We start from the raw sequence: 22,014 nt of genomic DNA on the forward strand, positions 1-22,014 counted from the left end.
AAACTACTTCCCAGAGCTCTTTGGAAAGCAGGCAAAGCTTTTACTGGTTGGAACTGTTCATCAAAACAAAACATATGTAAGTGATTCAAACACATTTCCTTGTCGCTTGCTTATTTATTCTTTTGTGGCCAAGGATGGAATTTAGGGTTTGTCCCTACTAACTAAGCCTATGTTCTGTCACTTAGCTACAATTCCAGCTCCAATAGTCACAGTGTTTTATGGCATTAAGTTCTCTGGTTGCATCATCAGACTGTTCAGGATAGAAAAAAAAAGGTCTAATCGAGTAATGATACTATCCTGACATGATTTTTTTTTAAACAACAATGTGGAGTGCTTAACCCCTTCCAGCTGTGATATTGTGTGACTTCTTTTTTTTTTTTTTTGGCCAGTCCTGGGCCTTGGACTCAGGGCCTGAGCACTGTCCCTGGCTTCTTCCCGCTCAAGGCTAGCACTCTGCCACTTAAGCCACAGCACCGCTTCTGGCCATTTTCTGTATATGTGGTGCTGGGGAATCGAACCTAGGGCCTCGGGTATACCGAGGCAGGCACTCTTGCCACTAGGCTATATCCCCAGCCCCATATTGTGTGACTTCTAATTTCAAGAGCCCGAGATAAACCCCCCTTCCACCTCAGGGCTGATTCTCTACACAAGTAAGAGAGCCATACTCATTGAGAGGAATAAATTAACTCAATCTGTTCACCAGGGCCCAAGCGAGTGTGAAGGTGTCACGGGGTAATGGACGGCCCCCATGTTCACAGTGAATCAGATCCCTCCACTGCCCAAACCACTGAGGTGTGTGAACGACCAGCCCATAGAGAACCACTTAGTGTTTTACCAGCCAAGACCCTGCTGCTCTAGTGGAGAGGAGAGAGAGCCCATTATTTCACAACATGTGTACATTCTGAGCTTTATTAAACCTATTTTATGGTCGAGGTAAGTTTCACCCAAAGGTATGTGAAATCAAACCAAACATAACACATGGCTGTGATGTACTACACCGGAGAAACAAACTCCAGACACAGAGAGCATATGTTCGCATCTCCTGCAAATAAGTAAGCGTCACTTACACCAGCTCTTTTGGCTTCCAGAAAAGCACAGAGAATGAGGGCAATAAAAGTGACATTCTTTCCTAGTCACCTCTTAGGTATTTCTACTTGTCTCAGAAACTTTATAGGAATTATTGGCGAAATGTACACAATGTGGCAAAACATTAACCTTATGATTTGGTAGGGGATATACATCGTGTGAGGGGTCAGAAGCGGGTACACACTAGTGAGATAGTTCAAAACATGACACAGTTGGGAAAGTCTGCCTGAAAGCTGAAGATAATGTGTTTAAGTGAGTTACAGCACTTAGTATTTGCTAAAGTGGAATTTTAGTCATTTGGGGGGGTAGATTCAACTTCCATTAGCATGCTCGTTTTATGTGAATTTATCTTACCATTGAATAAAATGGTGACTGTAAATATTCATTTGTAATTCTTCCAAAGTCTTAACTGCTTTGACATTCTGGTAGCAGCACTGCATCATCAGAACGTTTTGACGTCTTTATTATATAGAATTCTGTATGTGCGTGTGTGCACACATGCACGCGTGCACGCCTGTGAGTGTGCACCTGCCCTAGTACAGAGTTTGAACTCAAGGCTTCACACGCCTGCTCACCTTTCCCGGCTCACCTTTCCTGGCACATAAGCTACACTTCCACCTTTTGTTTTTCTCTGATTAACTGAAGGTAGAGTCTCCCACATTGGTCTATCCAGTCTGGCATTGAACCAGGATTATCAAATTTCAACCTCCCAAATAGCTAAGATGACATGTGTGAGTCATTAGCGCCAGCTCTGATAACAAATCGTTGCTCTATTTTTCTTGTGTCTGTGCTACTAAAAATAAGCTTCTCTGAGATGGCTTCCTCCCCCTCTCCCTCCCCCTCCCCCTCTTCCTCCTCCTCCCCCTCCCCCTCTTCCTCCCCCTCCCCCTCCCTCCTTCCATCCGTCCCTCCCTCCCTCTCTCTCTCTTCCTCTCTCTCTCTCTGCTTCTATATACCTTCTATGACTTTTGGCATCCCGGCACAGGAACTGTCTTTCCAGGATGCAAGTCTGATGATGAGCCCTAAGAAGTACGTGCCATCATGGATCATATAGGAACACATCATCCATATGGAGCATAAAGTCCTTCATCTTTTCACTGTACCTCCTTCTCTGACCCATGAGGCGCATGTATTAAATTCACACAGAACTGAGCTTCTTTTACACAAAACAACAGTGTAGTATTCTGTTCTGCCATCTGTCTGGGTTTATCTTACTCCATTTTAATTCTCTTTATAAAGGAAGCTCATCTGTTAGTTCTTTCATGTAACTTACCTCTCTACCTTGGTAACCTTTGAGTCTTTCACAAGATTATAGTTGCAGAATGTACTTCACTGAATGCTAGTTTGTTCCAGACCCTAAATAATGGTTTCTAAACTTTATTAGCAAGGAGTTTTGTGCAGATACTTGAAATAATTTTGTTGACCATTTTAATATGCTTTAATAATTTTAATAGTTTTCTTCTTTCATAGAAATTGTACAATGCTAATTTTTTTCGGTAAAATGCTGTTTTTAAAAATATTAATAGGAAATGTGAGATAAAGGGTGGCCATCACACAGATACTGCCATTGGAAAGCTCTACTCCTCCACAGTTACAAAGAGCAGGGCTGAGCCAAGCTTCAGTGAGGGCCCGAGCCAGGGAAAGGCACAGGACCCACAGGAGAAACAGGAGGTTTTGATAGGAATTTTTCTTGTGGTTTCCAGTAGAAGAAATGGGTGAGCTTGGCTTGGGATTAGCTATCTTGAATAATCTCAAGGAGCTCTGGGCCATAAGAACAACCCCCAGTTGGCTGAGCATGAGTCTGGGTGTTTCTGACAAATGGCTGCTGAGTCACAGTATGAAGACAGGGGAGCGATGTGGTTGATCTGGACACCGAGGCTTGCTGGCAAGTCTACTCCCTTGAAAAGGTGGTCTTCCAGACTCAGCCAAGCCAGAGACGTCGGAAGGATCAGCACATAGAAGATGAGAGGTCGATAAGATAAGGGGAGGTAAGCTAAAAGGTTGAAGCAGAGGGAAAATTGGAAATAAGATACAATAGCTTTTATCCAGACAAAGGATAAAAGACAAACCAATGCAGCAGCAATACTTTCAATACTATACACTGTCAACCAATGGTATAACTCGTGGGAGGGGGTGAAATGTAGGGGGTGGGCTAGCAGGGGAGGGGGAATGAGGTAGGAGGTAACAAGTTGGATAAGAAATGTATGCACTGCCTTACATATGAAACTGTAAGCCCTCTGGGCATGGCTTTGAGAATAAAGAAATAAATCAATTAAAAAATAATTCCATCTTTGGAAAAAAAGTAAAGATATAATAGCTTCAGGAAATGATGAGGTTAGCTGTCCTCTCTCCATCCTCATACCTGATCTATTTACACCATTCCTTCCTTTACTAAAAAGGACATTTATTGATCTCCCCTTCAATATTGTATTGTTTCTACTGAAACAATACATCATCACATGTCCTCCATCTTTATTGCCAACCAACTTGTCATTGTCTAGGCTATATTGGAATTTAGGTCCCCCTACTGACAAGGCTGTTTAAAATGGAATTAGTGATTTTTGTTGTTGTTATTTTGTGATTTTTGTCTGTGTAGGGTTTGAATTCGGCACCCTGCCCTAGTGTATTTGCTGCCTCATTCGGCTGGTGCTCTGTTGCTTAAACCATGCCTTCAGCCCAGCTTCTGGCTGAGAATTTTTAGAGGTAGAATATCAGGAACTTTTCTGCTTGAGTTGGCTTTGAAATGTGATCCTTTAGAACTCATCTCCCTATTTAGCTAGAATTACAGTGACTCCTGGCTCTTATAACTTTTAAATATATGGAATAAATGCTGGGAATAACTTGAACTAAAAGATACTCTAAAGAGCGTCTTGATATTTGGTTCCTTTTCTCACCTTTTAAAAACACTTATTTGCAATTTATAATTCTAGATACTCTTTTGCCAAGCAGAAAAAAAAGAAGAGATTTTGTATGCTCAAAACTATGGAGCTATTTTCAGTAAGTAGCAATATTATCGCAGAGAAGGAAAGTCTAATATGTTTGATTTTTGATTTATAAAAATAAATAAAAATAGCTTCTCCATGGATTTCCAACAAATAGGTTTTATGGTAATTTCCAGAAATTGCTTATTATTTATGCATTATCAGATAGAGTAAGGCCATAACCCTGCTTAGAGGTAGATTGCTTTGAATTTGTGATGTCCCACGAGTTGTGAAAAGGTAGAATATGATTAGGCACATCTCTGCCCATGTGTGTTTGTGACCATTTTGGTGAGGAAGAGAGTATCTCAAGTTCATTCTTTTCTTTTGTATTAAGGAATATTATTGTATAATGTAGTTTCAGAAAATATACTAACATTTTTGTGTATCTGGCTTTGACTCAAGTGAGACCAGCACGTAATAAAGCATTAACAAATCACCAGATATTGAAGTTTTTATAAGGCAATTAAGTAACAAAAATATGTATACAAAGTCTATTTCTCCCTCAACGAGTGTAAACAGTGAGAGGGGATTGAGGAAGTGGGGAGGGTGAGGGAGGGTGAATACTGTTGGAACAGATTATTTGCAACAACGCGAGTGGAACGATGGTATCTGCTGGAGATTTTGTTTCTTTGGCGGGTGGAGGGTATGATAGTATGAGATTGGTTGGAATGCATTGTAACTGTATATTTAACAAAGAAATACTCTATTAACTAATGTAAGTTAATATATCTATATAGGAGTAAATCCATCTTTCTTCTACATGTCAAGAAATATTTATTTTGGGTTAGTATAGAATAGCTGTGCTAAAAGGATTTTTACAACTTCATAACTTTAATTTTGCAAAAGACAAGTTCTTCTTAAATACATTCAATTAAAAGAAAACCATATAGAACCAACACGTAAGTCTTTGGCTTAAAAACAAATTATCCAGTATGAGTGTATTACAGTATTTATGCGTATCAGAAACACACCCCATCCATAAAGTAAATCCTGTGATATTAGAAAGATGTGAACATACGGAAATTTCCTTTTGCCTTGTTACTTCAAAGACACATTACATTTAGGTCAAGTTAAGAAGAGTTTACTTCCCAATGATGCAAAAAGGCAATCTCCATAGAGGAAAGCAGACATGTGACAAAGTGATCTCAATATAGCATGAAGAATGATTCAATTAAGTGTTCAAGGTACACTAGGCCAACAGGCCAGGGCTCTTTGATGCAAAGAAAGAGTCTGGTGAGTAACATTTTGTAAGACTTGAAAGATAGCTTAAATTTAACCAGCTGAAGAAAAATTAACAGTTCCTTAGGAAAGGCACTAGGTGAAATCATTAAAGGACTGTATGTTTAACAGCATAAAGAGATATATACCACTAAATAATAAGGGAAGTCTTTATCATTGGTATAGTCATAGCATGTGTTGAGCAGGTTGAATTTTGGTCTGGTCTCATTAAAACGGCTTATTTCTCAGATATTTGTAACTATTAGCAGACAGCCCATGAGAGAGAGAGATGGTGGGGGGGAGGGATGGAAGGAGAGAGAGATAGAGAAAGAAATCAGGCAAAAGGGTAAGAATTATTTATTTATAGATGCAAATGCAATAGACATCAGAGGTGACAGGACTTGGTGGTGGAATATAAGAACATGACATTTGTTTGAAAGATCGAACAACATTGTATTTCCAAGGATGTAGAACTGAGTTGATAAAGGTGGGGGAGCAAAGACAGAATTCCAGGAAATCCCAATCTCTGACCCAAGAGACAAGATAGTGACACAGAGTGCAAGAGCTGCAAGGCCCAAAGAGTTATCTGCTGCACTGTTAGAGACAGAGGTTCCTATGGGCTCCCATGTCAATTTGTATTTCAGGCAGTTAGATATGAGAGGCTAAACCTCATGGAGAAGTGTCTAAGATGACTGAACAAACGCCGTATCTTTTGGACTGTATAAGGGAGAAGATTTAAAGGCACAGAGTAGGAAATATAGTCTGAAGAGAGAACACAAAAAACTGAGACCAATAAAGATGTGATGGAAACTGAAAAGTACTGAAAATAAAAAGGATAACACAGAGGAGACCACAAACTTACAATGCCAAGCATGGCTCCCAAATGGGGTTCAGAAACCAATGGTACCCATATAAACTAAGCTGGAAGGTGTAATTCCACTCAACAAGCAAAGCAGCTGGCCCCCTAAGGAGAGGAGAAATGGGAGGATTTGTAGAAACTTAAAACCTAAGGTGGTGAGTCAATCTGAAAGTGACTCCTCTCCTCCAAAGAAGGCTCTCATCCAGACCCCTCACCACTTCCAGAGCTTAACCTCCATAACAGCGGCTGCTGGCTTCCATCTTGGTTTAGAAAACAGTGAAAAAGTTCTGGATCCTACCTTAAGGCTTGGGCTGGGCAATGTATCATGTGAGAAAAGAAAAGTGTCATTCATACACTGGGTGGTAAGCAAGGGCTTACAAACGAATTAAGCGTAGTAGACTCTATGGAGAGCGCAAACAGTATAATACTTTAAAAGGACGAAGTCAAAGCCCCACAATACAAGCACCAGGAAATGGGTACTTGCACGAGGGTAGGGCGGGGCCAAGGGGAGAAAGACAGAAGAATGAGGGTGGGGAGGGAGGGGAATTCAGGCAAATATAATTGATAAATATAAGAGAAAGGGGACCATCAAAGGAGGGTGAAAGTGTTGAAATGGTCCCATTGATCAAGATGCATTGTCTGCATAAACTGCTTTGTTCAATGGCAAGAAAGAAAATGCAGAGCCTAAAATTAAGATAAGGAAGGAAGGGGTTGTCTGGGAGGGAGGAGGAGAATGTTAAAAGGGATGACCCCTGATCAGTACTCAATGCTTCCATGAATGGCAATTCCTTTGTACTACCACTTGACAATAGTAAAAATATAAAAAAAAAAAAATCCCCCAAAGCCCTAAGCACATTACAACTTGCCTGGGATGCACCTGCCCTGCGCTGGGACCCAGCGCACACGGTGCCCCTCTGTAATCTGAGGTCCCTTGAACTCCAGCAGAACGGCTGGCCTACCTGGGTCTTTGCACTGAAGCTATGAAGGCTCCTGGATGAGCCCAGCGCCCTTACCAACAACACCCTGGGGTCTCAGCCCCTACTCACACTTCCACGGGGCCTCTGAATGGCCAAGCTACTGTGCCTCCTCCTCCAGACTGGGAAGTGAATCATGGCTCTTTGGCTGAAAGCTCTTAGACCAGCAGGAAGAGACACTGGTTGTTCCCTTTTCCCACAGCCAAGGAACTCCCTGCTGTTTGCTCCCCCACTCTCTGATGTATGTGGGGGTTCCTCTGGGACTTTGACACTTGTTGACTTTGAGGAAGAAAGCAAAGGGTGTCCACAGCTAGTGGGAGTTTGTGCGGTAACACAGGCTGTAAAGCCCTGGGCCTTGGAGAGGGGCGAGGGTCAGGACGCAAAGGGAAACAGCTGCAATGTGCACCTGGAAGTGGGCAGCCCTAGGAATGTCAGCTAGTTGGGTTTAATTTGAGCAGCTGTGGATCAGGCCTGGCATCCATCGTGAACCCTGAAGAAGTGCTTGCTTACTGGTTCATATCTCCCAGGCCACTGAGGATCAATTGTACCCCCAACCCAGTCATGACGTGGTCAGAACATTGAGACTGTTTCAACAGAGAGGCCGCAGATGATTAAAATTTCCTGCCAGTGATTTGGCCTCAGATTTATAAATCCCAATATAGAAGCACGAGCAAGAAAGCATGTCTCCCCTGAAAGTTAATAACTACACAATGAAGGACTTGAATGATAATGAAGTAGATGAAATTTCAGACAATGAGATCAAAGGAGCAATGATAAGAATTGTCAGTGAAATTTATGTAATGTACCTGAATGAATTCAAAGAGGACACAAAGAAACAGCTAAATGAGCTCAAAACAAATTCCAATAAACTTCTCAATGAAATAAAGAAGATAACTCAAGGTAGGAAAAAAAAAGTAAATGAAAATATAGAAACCTTAAAAAAAAAACATGGCTATTCTAGAAGTGAAAATCTCAATAACTCAAAAAGTTCATTGGATGGACCTATTAATAGAATGTGTGCCAGTGGCTCATACCTGTAATCCTGGTGACACAGGAGGCTCAGATTGCAGTTATAAGCCAGTCAGAGACTCTTATTTCCAACTCACCATCAAAAAGCCAGAAGTGGCACGAATGGTAGAGCACTAGCCTTGAGTAAAAAAAGCTCAGCAAAAGCAGCCCGGTCCTAGGTCCAAGTTCCAGTACTGGTGCAACACACATGAATGCATGCGCGCACACACACATACACACACACACACGTAATAATAGAAATGTCCCAAATCTCAAGAGAGGATCACCCAGGTAAAGGAAACTTTCAGGACCCAAAACAAGCAACCACCTATAAAAAATATATCAAAATAAATAACAAGATGTGAAAACATGTTTGAGGGGAAGGATAAAAGAGGGAGGCACACAAATAAGGGGAGGAGTTGTTAAAAAAGGCAGCTGTTATATCCAGAGTACATTATGTAAAGAACTACACAACTAGAGGGTAGGAACGGGAGGAGGAGAAATACTGGACAACAAAGGCAAGGGTAACATGGATCAAGAACCACTGTTATTTTTAAAAAATTTTATTTATTGTCAAAATGATGTACAGAAGGGTTACAGTTACATACGTAAAGCAGTGAGGACCTTTCTTATCAAACTTGTTACCTCCTCTCTCATTTTTCTTCCACCTTCCTCCCTCCCCACTTTCCTCCCCCCTCAGTTGTACAGTTGGTTTACAGCATACAGTCTTATAACTATTGCTGTTGCAATGGGTCATCTTTTAGCCTTTGTCTCTCCATTTTGATGTTCCCCTTCTCTAGTTCCAATAAATGTATATACAATACCGAGGGTACTAAAATTAGTTACAGTGACACCAGGGGTAAAACCATGTGGGGAAGAAAGACAAAAGAAAATGGCATAAATTCACATGGTATGTTGAACATAACAACAACGATAAACCACTTATATCCATAACTTGGAGTTCACTTCTCTTAGCATCATTGTAAGTCTTTATATATACACAGCTATTGAACTATTGTGATCTTCTGCTAGGATTATCCTGGACATGTACAAATTATTCCAATAAGGGAAACCGTAGAGTCTATGTTTCTTTGGGTCTGCCTCACTTCACTTAGAAGAAAGCACTGTTCTCATAAGTTGACTTATGGAATTGTAACCATTTTGTACAACTACTTAACAGTAATAAATAAATAATCCCACACTGTGATCATATAGGAGTCACCCCAAGGATGTAAGTCTCTTTCAACATATATAAATGATAGATGTGAAATAACATCAACAAAAATGTTATCTTTTCAATAGCCTTAGAAAAACATTCAATAAGATTCAACACCTTATTATAGTAAAAACATAAAATTAAGGTAAAGATAAATCACATCTCAAAATAATACAGCTTACACATGAAAAATTCAGCCAACATGTTAGATGTGGTACATATTCATGTATATGTATATAACATGCAATCCATCTTTCACATCTCTCTCTATATATTTATGTACATATAATAACATAGTGACTATCCCATAAATTAAACAAATGGATTGATAAGTAAATGGATAAACTCTAGGACATGCACTAATTTTGTGCTTGTGAGTAATACTGATCTCTTATAATTGGGATGTTTGTACTTTCAATATTGCTATATAATTTAAAATTTTAATAAAAAACAAGTGATTCTTTAATATTAATTTTTCCCATGTTAAGCACATCTCTAAGACCTCCTATAGACATTCAAGAAGTAAATACTAACAATAAATTACAAAGAAAAATGAAAGAAAAAAAATCCAGCACGAGCCTCTTGTACCATGATGATTTGATGAATTGGGCACATTTCCAGCTCTTTGAGTTATTGTTAGAAACCAAAATGTGGAAACACTATGATTTTGCATTCGCTTTTTTTGACTAGGCATTATTGTTGTTCAGATTGCTTGAACGGTGCAGCCACGCATATTTAATCACTGCATACCAAATTTAATTCTAGGGAGCGATAAGTAATCAGGATAATAGAAAAAAATGGACTATCCTAAAATAACCACAACATATTATTAAATGTCAAATGAAATTTCAATGCATTCTTATAGGAAATAGAACTAAACTCTGATGGATGCTGTTTGCATCATGATACTGTGTCCTGCATTCTTTCAAACACATACGGGTTTAAGTGTAAATATTATAACAGATATTGAGGAATTTTATCATTTTTCCAGCTGGCTCTGATAAAACATACCCAAGGGAACGTGTTGATATTGTGGAAACCATTCATTTAGAAAAGGAGAAACTGATTTTGCAATGTAAAAGTTCTGACTTGCAGAGCATTTGATCAATTTTCCGCTTGTCTACTGATAATTTACCATAGGTAAAAGTGGACATGGCTGTATGAATATCTTTTCACTTATATTTTTAATATCTGAGGACAGACCAATGAGCCATACTCATCCTTTCTTGCCATACTTCCTTATTGTCCTAAAAATGAGGTAGTCTAGTATCAACCTAGGCATAAGTCACTGTTCACAATTTATATTTAAGAGAAACTATAAGAGTGGCGACTACATTACCTGAAGTCCAGGAACTTTTACTTTCTGAAAGCTCAATGCGAAATATGCCATGTCAATGAATATCTATCAGAAGTAAGTAAATCAACAGTGTTTCTGTTATCCAATTACCACTTACATGAAATTGGGTCAGAATTGACTCCTTTGTTGTTTTCTCTTATTCCCTTCTCAGACAAAAAAATTCAACTATAGCAGTACAGCTGACTCATTGGTTTTCAATGTTAGCAGTAGCCAAAATTTAATGGTTGACTCCCCCTCCTCCCTGAATGAAAATATCCTCAGTGCCTTTGCGGTCTCAGAGAACAGAAATCTGTTAATTAAGAATCTTTTTTGATGCACAGCGATAGAATTGAATATAGGGCGACTGAAAGTTAAAAGTTAAATCTTTCATTCTGAACCTTTTATAATGCCACACTGTCCAATAATCATCTTTAAATATCAGTATCTAGCATGAGACAAAGAGATGTTGTAAAGCATATAACCATACGTAAGGCATTTACTGAGTCTATCAAGTGACCCTTAATGGCTGATGAAGAATAACTCTTGCAACAATATTTATGCCACAAGAATGAGGGATGAGTCTGAGTGACAGATGTTGATGGGGGTAGATACTGATTGGAGACAGATTTGGGGCAGTTTTGGTTGGATGAAAGGGTAGAATCTGGGGGGCAGATAATAGAATATCAGGAAACAGCAAGATAAATAAGTCTTTTGACTGTCACTCAGAATCCTCTTTATTCAAACATGATAAGGCAATCACACAAACCAGCATTTCTCTGCTGGCGTCAGGCTTTGGCCATGTACATTATCCATTCCCACTTTCGGCCATGTACATTATCCATTCCCACTTTCGGCCATGTACATTATCCATTCCTACTTTCTGTACCATCGTAATTGTCATGAAGTTCCAAGGCCCCCACAGCTTTTCACGATCTGAAAGGAAGACACAGACTTGCTTAACATAATTTTATTTACAATTCTCTTTATAAAAATGAGTGGGAGCAGAAACATGAAATGGATTCATAATCTCTTAGAGATTAAGAAAAATGCTTTTGGTAGCAAACCCTAGGTTGTCGTGTTAAATTTCAAAATATATAAAACATATTAATTGAGAGTTTTTATTAATATCACCATAGTTCATATAATTATATATTCTTTATTATACAATTATATAATGCATTCTTTATAGCACAGGAAACATAAAATTCACATTTGTAAATTAATCATCTTATAAATATGTAGCATAAAATATATTATTTGTCAAAGTGATTTATAATCATTTTTTCTGAGTAGGCCTCATGAAGTTCACTTTAGGTTGCACAGTGATCAGAAAGAACGAGCAGAATGAGGAAAGAAGACTGTGTTCTCCAAGCACTTCATTTAATTCTTCCTCCAGTGCAGGCACGCGAGGGTGGTGAATCAGGGGAAGATGACTGGACTAACTCACCATTTCCTTCCCCTCTAGGGGCTGATGTCATCAACTTCGACGGCCACGTGGTGTTGCCCTATCGGTTCAGAAACAAGAAGATGAAAACGCTGAAAGATGTCATTGCCTTGAAATTTAAAACTTCCGAGAGTGAAGGCGTGATCCTTCATGGGGAAGGCCAGCAAGGAGACTACATTACTTTGGAACTGAAGAAAGCCAAGCTGCTCCTCAGTCTAAACCTAGGTTTGTTTTGACCCAGTCATTTTTTTTTCCATTTAGAAAATGCTGCTTAATTCCTTAAAATGTGAATTATGAAAGTTCACACTACATTCAGATTCTTACTGCCTTAGTCAGTTTTTTCCATCACCAGGACCATACACCTCAGAATTCAACTTAGAGAAGGAAAGACTTAGCTTTGGTTCACAGCTTTCGGTTGCTTGGTCTCATGGCTGTGGTGTAAAGTCCAGGCAGAACATAGTAACAGACGGGCAAGGCGGAGCAAAGCTGCACCTCATGGTGTCCAGGAAGTAGAGCAAGTAGAAGGGGTCTGAAACAAGATACACCCTCCAGCACAAACCCTCTCCTTCCAACTTCAGGGTACATTTCAGATCCAAAGCATTACACTAATCATTTAAACTGCTGTTTTTCAATCCTGTACTATACAAAGTCTCATACTTTGCAGTGACATGCATCATGGAACAGATAATGACTTTAAACTTCTGAAGTTTATGTCCGATGCAAGAGTTAAGCAGTATGTTGCCTATCGTTATTTGGAACAATGAAATAAAGTAACCTTAAATAATAAGCCTTATAAAATCAGTAAGTAGGATTGGTTTAAATGCCTACTTTAAAAGCAATGGGCCTCTTGAAGGAAATAGTACCCCATCAAAGCTGAGATGTGATGGCAGAAAAAAATGTGGCTCATGGGAGTTATTGTTTGTTTGAGGTTCCTATTGTTCTTGAAAGGATAACACCAGTGCCTGTTTGGTTGCAGAGAAGATTCCCTTAAAGTTCAAAGAAAGATCTGTATCACTAGAAATAGCATTAGAAACATGAGGTCACAAGTGTAATCCTAGATACTGTGGAGGCTCAGGCCGGGAGGATCATGGTTCAAAGCCAGCCAGGATAGAAATGTCCTGGAGATTCTTATGTCCAATCAACTAGCAAATTCCTGGACTTGAAGTGTGGCTCAACTGATAGGGCACCAGGAATGAGAAACCAGTCTGAGAGAGAATGTGAGGCCCTAAATTCAAGCTCCAGTACCAGTAGTAGTAGTAGTAAGTAACAGTAGTAGTAATAATAATAATAATAAATCAACCAGAGATCATGAAAAATGATCCTTGGATAACAATTCTACACTCTATGAAAGGATGTTTCAGGGTATAATTTGTTCCAAATTTTTTCTATTGTGGTGAAATAAGACTTCTACAATTTATACTTAAAAACACAAAACTAAAATTGGCATGCTTATATGCCTGATAATATGAAGCTACAGCAATCTAGTCTACCAAACCACCTTATAAATGACCAATGTGAATGTCCAAACATTCCTGAGTAAAGCTTATATTATGTATATATATATATGTATATATATTACTTTTATTACTTTGAAAGTCTAGTATTAAACTGTAAGGCAACTTCAGTTAACTTTTATTTATGCACAGATGCATCATCCTACATATATATGCTTAGCTATACAACTTTTCATGTTCAACATCTAAGCTGAATAAATAAGCCGAATAAATAAAAAGGAAGGAAATTAAAAGCCTACAAAAATCTATATCATATAATTACACAAAATATTGAATTTTTTATGTTAAAAATATCAAAACACCAAAATGCACATGAAAGCTGAGGAAAATCCAAATGTCAAATATGGAATTTTAATGTCATTCATGAATAATAGATCCTGCCAACTTCATAGCAATACCAAGATGCTAAGAGAAAATGTAAGTACTGAATATAAATGATAACTCACAAGAGAAAAAAAAGACATTTGACACACACTGAATACTTAGCTAGACTAGCTATAAAAGAAATGAATACGAAAATGAAAAATATTAACTTCTGTCAAGTAGGTAAACATGCTTAAAATCATATCAGCATTGTTGTGTATGTGACAGAAGAATCCCTTTTTTGCAGTTATTTTCTGGAAAGCATCTGACGATTTATCTTCAGACGGTGAAAGTAGGTTTATAATCTGATCCAACTATAATGAAGGGAAATGAGAAATTCCTAAAGAGGATTGAAGTCCAATGATATACTTCCTCAGTCTTACATACAACGTCAAGATCTGCACAAATTAGATGTAAAAAATGAGCTTACAACTAGTTATCTAATTCTTAAACATAAAAGGGATTTTAAAAATATTTTTGTTAAATACTGTCATTCATTTTCTAGTTTGAAAGAAAAAAAGTTGAATGTATAGATCTTTGTTGAAAACGTTTTGGGAATTTTTTTTGTTTTTAAGTAGTTGTACAAGGGAGTTGCCATTCAGCAAAGCAGTTTCTGAGTGCTGTGCCTCTTGATCAATGTCACCCCTTTCAATATTCTCACCCACCCTCCCAGCCCACCCTTCCTCTTACTCATCTCAATGATTAGGACATGTACTGAACTTGTGTGCTATTTAACACAGCAGCTTACATACGCAGTGCATCTTGGTCCGTGTCATCCCCTCATCCTCCTTTAGCCCCACCCCTTCCTTTACGTTTCTCATTTCTGTGGTGTATGCAGTGTGTTTCTGCCTCACATCCTCTCCCCGCCACCCCTTCATTCTTCCCTCCTTTTCCCCTTGGCCACATCCTTTGTAAGTACCCATTTCCTGGTACTTATTTTGTTGGGCTTTGATATATTCTTTAAAAGAATTCTACTGTTTGAGTCAATTACACTTCTGTTAGTTCATTTGTAACCCCTCGCTTGCCACCCAGTGTGTTTAGTTGTAGAGTTTTAGGCACATTCTAGTTACCTCAAAGGAGGAAAACCATGAAACCTGTGTTTCTCTGGGTCTGCCTTATTTCCCTTAAGGTAAATTTTTCCAAGTCTTTCCATTTCTTATGAATGATGCAATATCATTCTTTCTGATAGATGAGTAGAATTCCAGTGTGTGTGTGTGTGTGTGTGTGTGTGTGTGTGTGGTGTGTGTGGGTGTGGGTGTGTAGATATCTATCTGCCTATCTATCTATCTATCTATCTACCTTCTATCTACCTACTTTCTTCATCCATCTTTCCACTGAGGGGCATATGGGCTGATTCCATATATTGGCTTTTGACAGACAGCTCTGGTATTGTCCTGTTTCTAGTCCTTCACATTGGCTTCTCCTCCCAAGGTTTTAATTAAATGGGGAATTAGTATATAACATTAAATTAAAACTATAGGAGGTAAAACATGAGCAAAATATTAATATCACATTATAAAATAATATATGTATTTTCATATATACAAAACATATATGTACCTATATGTATATGAAAAGACATTGGGAAAAATTTGGCCAATCTAACTGGGCACCAATGACTTCCCCCTGTAATACTTGATACTCAGGAAGTTAACAACTAGAACATGCTGGTTCAACACCAGACTGAGCAGAAATGTCTATATGATTCCATTTCCACATCACTAGGTAAAAAGGAGAATGGATGCATGGTTCAGTTGATAAAGCTCCAACTATGACCAACAAAAGCAAATAAGCCCAAAGTTCATACCAAGGACCAGCAAAGAAAAAGTTAAAAAAGAACATTAAAAAACATAGCTTAAACATTTTATCACATTTTATTTTACTTTTAATTTTACTGTTTTATCTTTATTATTTGTATATCTTTGTCATGATGAACATGCTCATTATGTTACCTGGGGAAAATAGTTTGAAATTATTTTTAAAACAAGACGCAATGAGCCAAGTACCGGTGGCTCACCTATAATCTTAACTACTCAGGAGACTGAGATCTGGGGATTAGCATCCAAAGCCAGCCTTGGCAGGAAAGTCTGTGAGAATCTTACCTGTAATTAGCCAGCAAAAACATGAGAAGTGGATCTGGGACTCAAAGTGGGTAGAGCACTAGCCTTGAGCAAGACAGAAGGATTACGGGGAAGAAACTGGCACCAGTCTTTTTCTAAACTATGTGTCTGCCTGAGTGTGTGACTGTACACATACAATTGCTAGATTATGTCTAAAGACATTTATTTTAAAAATAATTTTAGTAGTTGTTTTCCCTTTATTTTTATTAATTGTATTTATTTATTGTTTCTGTGGCACCAAGGAATCAAACCCAGGGCCTCATCATATTTGGTCAGCACTCCATCACTAAGCCACACTTGCTGCCCAAGACACTTATTTTTCCAGGACTTTCTTCATCTTATTTTTTCCACAAATGAAACATGTAGAATGACCTTCTAAAACCAACTCTGATTTATAGAGGTGTGACATTAACTTTCTAAAGTAAGTAACGGGTCCTATGACCTCACGAAGAAAAGTCCACTCCCTTTTCAATGGAAAGCAGTTTTCTTCCAGAGGTTTATAGACTCACCGGGTTGCATGACAGGCAAGACAGTAGTTTCCCTCAGGTGCCTGTTGCCCTGTTTTACACTATTCCTGCAAAGGCGTGCAAATGTCTGCTTCTCAGCATCTAGTGTGAGCTCTCAAAGCAATAATGTGACAGATTTATTCCTCCTTTTTCTCGATTTTTGTCTTGTTTCACACACGCACTCCCACTCACCATCGCCCATCAACATTTTATTGCCTCATCGTAACTGCAAATAATTTTGATTATTCTCCTCATTTCATATGTGAGGAAACAGACAGAAGTGTCATCAATTTGCCCTGGTTGGACCTCAATGTAGAACCCAGGGCCTCGGGCTTCAGAACTGCTCTGTGAGGCTAATTTCAGATGTGACCTACCAAAAATTAGCAGAATTCACGATACTGCCAAAAAAGGAAAAGAAAAGTGCTTGCTTTCAAGGGAGGCACGCTTCATTTTGTTGTTTGTGTTTCTTGCACTCTCCATCCTTTGGCTCCAATAAATATTGATCCTCATATTAACGACTAATTATTAACTAATGATTCCAGAGTAAATAGATTCAGGCTCCTCAGTGTTGGGCTTACAGCCATGGACCACCATGTCCAGCTAGGAGAAGAGACATTCATCCGTTCCATTTCAAATGCCTTTCGTGTAGTTGGAACATGACATGTTTTCAAGGACAATCACAGAGGGATTCTCCTGGACCAACCTCAGTGGATACAAGTGTGGCACTGTGGAAGGGTGGTCTCCCCACATGGGCTGTGTAGTCACTGGCCTGTTTCTCCTTCTCGCTCCCCTGTCTCAGGAAGCAACCAGCTCGGCCCTATCTACGGGCACACGTCGGTGACGGCGGGCAGCCTGCTGGATGACCACCACTGGCACTCTGTGGTCCTGGAGCGCCAAGGACGGGGCATTAACCTCACCCTGGACAGGAGTGTGCAGCACTTCCGCACCAATGGGGAGTTTGACTACCTGGACTTGGACTACGAGGTACCCAGGAGGGAGCGGTGGAGGTGGGCCGAGGCCTCCTCCTGGGGCTGACACCTGTGGCTTCTTCCAGGATGGCTGGTTTGAGGGCCAGGACTTTCTGTAGTGACCTCTGGGCACTGGCAATATTCAAACCACACTGGTAACCAACCATCCTTTTGCTTCCTCTTCAGCAGGGGCAGGACGTTATAGACAGACAGTTATCTGATGTTTACTACAAAATGTTGAACAAGAAATCTTCATTTCTGGTTCATCTGGTGGTTTAGAACTCCAGGGCTGTAGACGAACCTTTGTCGCTATTCTCTTTCTTTCCTTAGAAATAATTGTCACGAAATAAATGGAGTCGTACATACAATAGATTAGAGATTATGCATAAAGACATATTTTACCTTCCAACAGCTAATGACCATCATTATGTGTCCAATATACATACATGTATATGATATATGCATAAGCTATGTTAATACCTATGTGTAAACATTCTAGTAAGATTTTTTTAGTGTTTTTAAATAAATTATTTTATTTGGATACCAATTCAAACTTTATATGTCCATCAGAACCATAAAAGTGCTTAAGGAGATATTTGAGTATTATAGCAAACATTTTAAGGTAACACTAAATGTAAACCATTAGAATCTCCCTAAAATATAAAGGATAAAATATTATTTAGCTGTACTTTTCCTAGCTTTCTTAGCCCATGAAGCTGTTAAAGTCTCAGTAATTCTTCTATAGTAGTCATAGGCTAGTGAGTCCAAATAACTTCAAAGTTGAGCCCTAATAATTGAGAATGGACAAGAACGTCTTCATCTCATCCTCACATAACAGTAAATGCTTACGAATGAGACAAGTATGCTTGTACTCAGATTTTGGAATCCAGTTTAACAGTGCCCTTCCCTCTGTTTTATGCTATTATATTGCACTCTTTTTTTATTGGAGAGAGGACAAAATGTTCAATTTCACAAACACCACAAGTTATAGTAAACCATTATCTAATATCAGACAAGTTCACCCCTCAGGGTAGTGTTTTGCAGTGTCAATTAACATAATACTTTACTGTGTTTAACTTTACTGTGGCACCCCTACACATTTTCAGTGCCATCTTGTGTCTCTTGGACCCAGGTTGATATTATAGTTACATATCTTTACAGTTATATATGCCATTTACAGTTTTGCTGTGTAATGTTTTTAAATGTGAAATATGTTCACCATAAGGTAATACATGAGAAAAAGTCAGAATTTATCTCTGCATTTTAAAATTCTTCTTTGTACGTTCAAAGAGCATCTAAATTTTGTATGGCATGCATATTTTACATACACTTTGAAGTAGAGAGTTAGTATGGACTATACTGCTTAAACCCTAATCGTGACTTAAATAGCATCAAGAAAATTAAAGATTATTGGTAAATAATTAAACCCCAATGTATTTTAACACAAAACGATTATTGAAAGGGAAAGAGGTCAAAAATCATAGCAATCTCCAGCTCCTCTAAATTAGTGTAACTCTTGGCTCTTGTGAATTATCTCCCAATGCACAAGAGAATTGGAGATGAATTATTCATCTTCCATTAAGAACTCCCACATATGGTGGAAGAGGTGAAAAATTCTGAAACATTACCAATGGGCAAACACAATTCAAATTAAAATAAAAAGGAACATAGAATTAAAAATCTGGGGTTATGGACCCTACTGCGTTGCTGATGCATCCTATGAATATTCATGCACACATAGGACTGTCCATACATGGCTGGCGGTTTCATGGGCACTTTAAAACCCGTCTATACAAAACGCTTTATTTGCCAACCTCAGCTGAAATGCCTGGGATATGTTTGTTAGAGAGAGACACTTGGGAGAAGTTTGAGTTTACTGAGAAAGAATGGAGATAGACTTATGTATTTCTCTTTGTAAAGCAACAAGCTGGTCTTGTTCCTTCCAGATAGAGCAGTCATTGGTATGGGTTGTAATAAATTAATTGAGTGTATGTTTATATCTCTACACTTATATACATGTCACTATAAAGTGCTTAATGGTTGCATGAAATCCAGAGACTCTATTAGCCAGTCTCTCCGTTTCATTCACATTTCATATTTGTACCCAGGGAGCAGCTTGCTACCTTCCTCAAAGGCCTCATGAAAATCAGCTCAAATCTAAAATAACCCAAACCATACAAATCATATAACATTCCTACTCAAGTATTAAGTCTAGCCTCAGGGGTTCGGAACCCAGTCTTCTTTTCACCACACTGTGCGCTGATTTCCCGAAGGTAGGCTGCTTCAGGTCTCCCAGGGTGTCATAGACCAAGGGGGTGGAGGCTGAAGGGGCAGAGGGGTGCTGGGCCCTTCTTCCAGCAGGGTGCCTCTGAGGTGGAAGGGGAGGATTGCAAGGAGGATGTGTATCCTTCCTCGACTTTCATGACTGACTTCGTGAGATGAACTTGATAGCACCAAGCAGGGAGCTGGGAAAGGGGTCAGCAGCACGTGACCCATGTTTCCGTCATGAGGACTCAATAGATGTACACACGATCAGAGCAGTAAGTGCAGGACAGCGAGTGTCAATATGTCCGTTTGATAGGACCCAACATGGAAACCTTCCCTGCAGGGGTATTCTGTGCTGTGTGTGTCCATCATGATTTATTGTCAAGCTGCCAGCTCAGTCTTAGCCTGGATGGGAGAAATGAGAAACAGATGTGTTTGCTTCACTATTTATTTCCTCCTTGGAGCCAATGATGCCAAAGGAAAGGACAATAGATTGATTGGTGTTTGGCCTGGTGCCGGTCTATCTATCCTTCGGTGCAATGTTATTTTATACCATTATCTTTTGCAATACACCTTTGCCTAGAAAGGAGGGAGGAACTCCTGTCCATCACAGAACCATACACTGGCTAGGACTATGAAGAATTCCCATCACATAGGCACAAATAGAATTAGAAGGCTGCATCTGGATCCATTTCTGACCCTTACTGGCAGCGTGGAAGTGGGTAACTCATATCCCCCCCGCCCAGTGTAATGTGGAAAATCATAGTATATTTCTCCTTCAGTTATGTGAGGAAGCCAGAGGAAATAATAGAAAGAAATGCATACACCCTAACTCATATGTAAACCCGTACATGTGTATGCTGCATCGAGCAGAGTCCCATTTCTTCTCCCTCCAGCTGCCTGGTCCAGGCAGTGCTGGATTCCACTGGTGGCTGCCAGTCCCTTGGTGCCCAGCATGGCACCCCTTCTGGGCATGCACATCACACTGTCAGAAGGCGGCCAGCTGACAGCAGGACAGCTGGAAGGAGGGTGTCCTCTCCCTGCTCCGTGACAGGTCTCGAGGTTACACACAGCCCTCCCAATTCACAAAGCTAGCTTCCAAGAGGCGGACGGGTGTGTGTGCATATCACCTGGCCTGGCCTGGCCTGGGAAGCGTTGAGTTTCTCAGAAGAAGGTGGAGGGAGGGGGGGGGGAGCATTCTTGGAGACATCTGGAGGTCTCGGTCTGACTTTCTAGCTCATGAAATTGTGAACACGATGTTAGGTATAAGACTTTGTACACGGTGGATGAAGTTGGTTTCAACCTAAAACCCTGCTTTTAAAAGCATCGTTGGCACAGTTAGAGTGCCCTCCAATGTTTTCCAGTTCAACCACGTTATTTTACCAATGAAAATAGACATCTAGAAATAGGACAGGACAACCTAATGTTCTATGATCATTTGCAGAAGGAACTGGGATGAGATCCCACTTGATGGTTGCCAGCTGCTCACTGTGTCTCTCACACTGCAGCAGGGCTCCTTCATAGACTAGCACTACCAGTTCAGGAGAGGGGGTGGGAAATGATCAAAGAAATTGCAAATAGGAAACGCATCCCTCCATTTTACTTCCAGTATTTCTTACCACTGGTGTAAGAAGTACTTAGCATCTGGATTCAAGCACTACCTAAAGAAACCTGTTCAGTCTACCACTTGAGACACATCTCCAGTCCTGAGTTTTTGTGGTTATTTTTGAGCCTCATGTTATTTTCTACCCAGGCTGGTCTCAACCTCAGTCTTAGAGATCTCAGCCTCCTGAGTAGCTAGGATTACAGGCCTAAGCCGCCAAGGCCCAGCTCAATCTTTTCTTATATGTTTTTATTTTCTCACTTTTCTTCTTCCTTTCCCATGTATTAACTCCATGGCAAAAGACACATACACAACTAAGCATGACTAATAATAATTAATTTTATTTTAAGTGGAGCCTTTAAAACATACTGCATCATAAACTAACATTAATTAGTCTTTTTTCCTTAAAACCAATTAAGCATTTAACAATGCCAGGGCTCCAAATAATGGGAAATAATTTACATATGAAACCTCCTAGAACAAAAAATATGTTTACCTTATGTTTTAAATATTGTATACTGGCTTTTACAAATGTCTCAACTATGACTTTGTC

At 39.4% G+C, this 22,014-nt stretch overlaps 1 protein-coding gene across 1 annotated transcript in view; it reads left to right on the plus strand.

Moving 5' to 3' along the window:
* Positions 1-22,014, plus strand: part of Cntnap2 (contactin associated protein 2) — a 1,597,185-nt gene that overhangs the window by 659,358 nt on the left and 915,813 nt on the right. Inside the window, exons 5-6 of the mRNA XM_048340407.1 lie at positions 12,144-12,347; positions 17,425-17,609. Of these exons, the coding sequence (XP_048196364.1) occupies positions 12,144-12,347; positions 17,425-17,609 (389 nt within the window). The remainder of the gene's footprint in view (positions 1-12,143; positions 12,348-17,424; positions 17,610-22,014) is intronic.

This window comes from Perognathus longimembris, chromosome 2, assembly GCF_023159225.1.
Source record: "Perognathus longimembris pacificus isolate PPM17 chromosome 2, ASM2315922v1, whole genome shotgun sequence".
NCBI classification, from domain to species: Eukaryota; Metazoa; Chordata; class Mammalia; order Rodentia; family Heteromyidae; genus Perognathus; species Perognathus longimembris.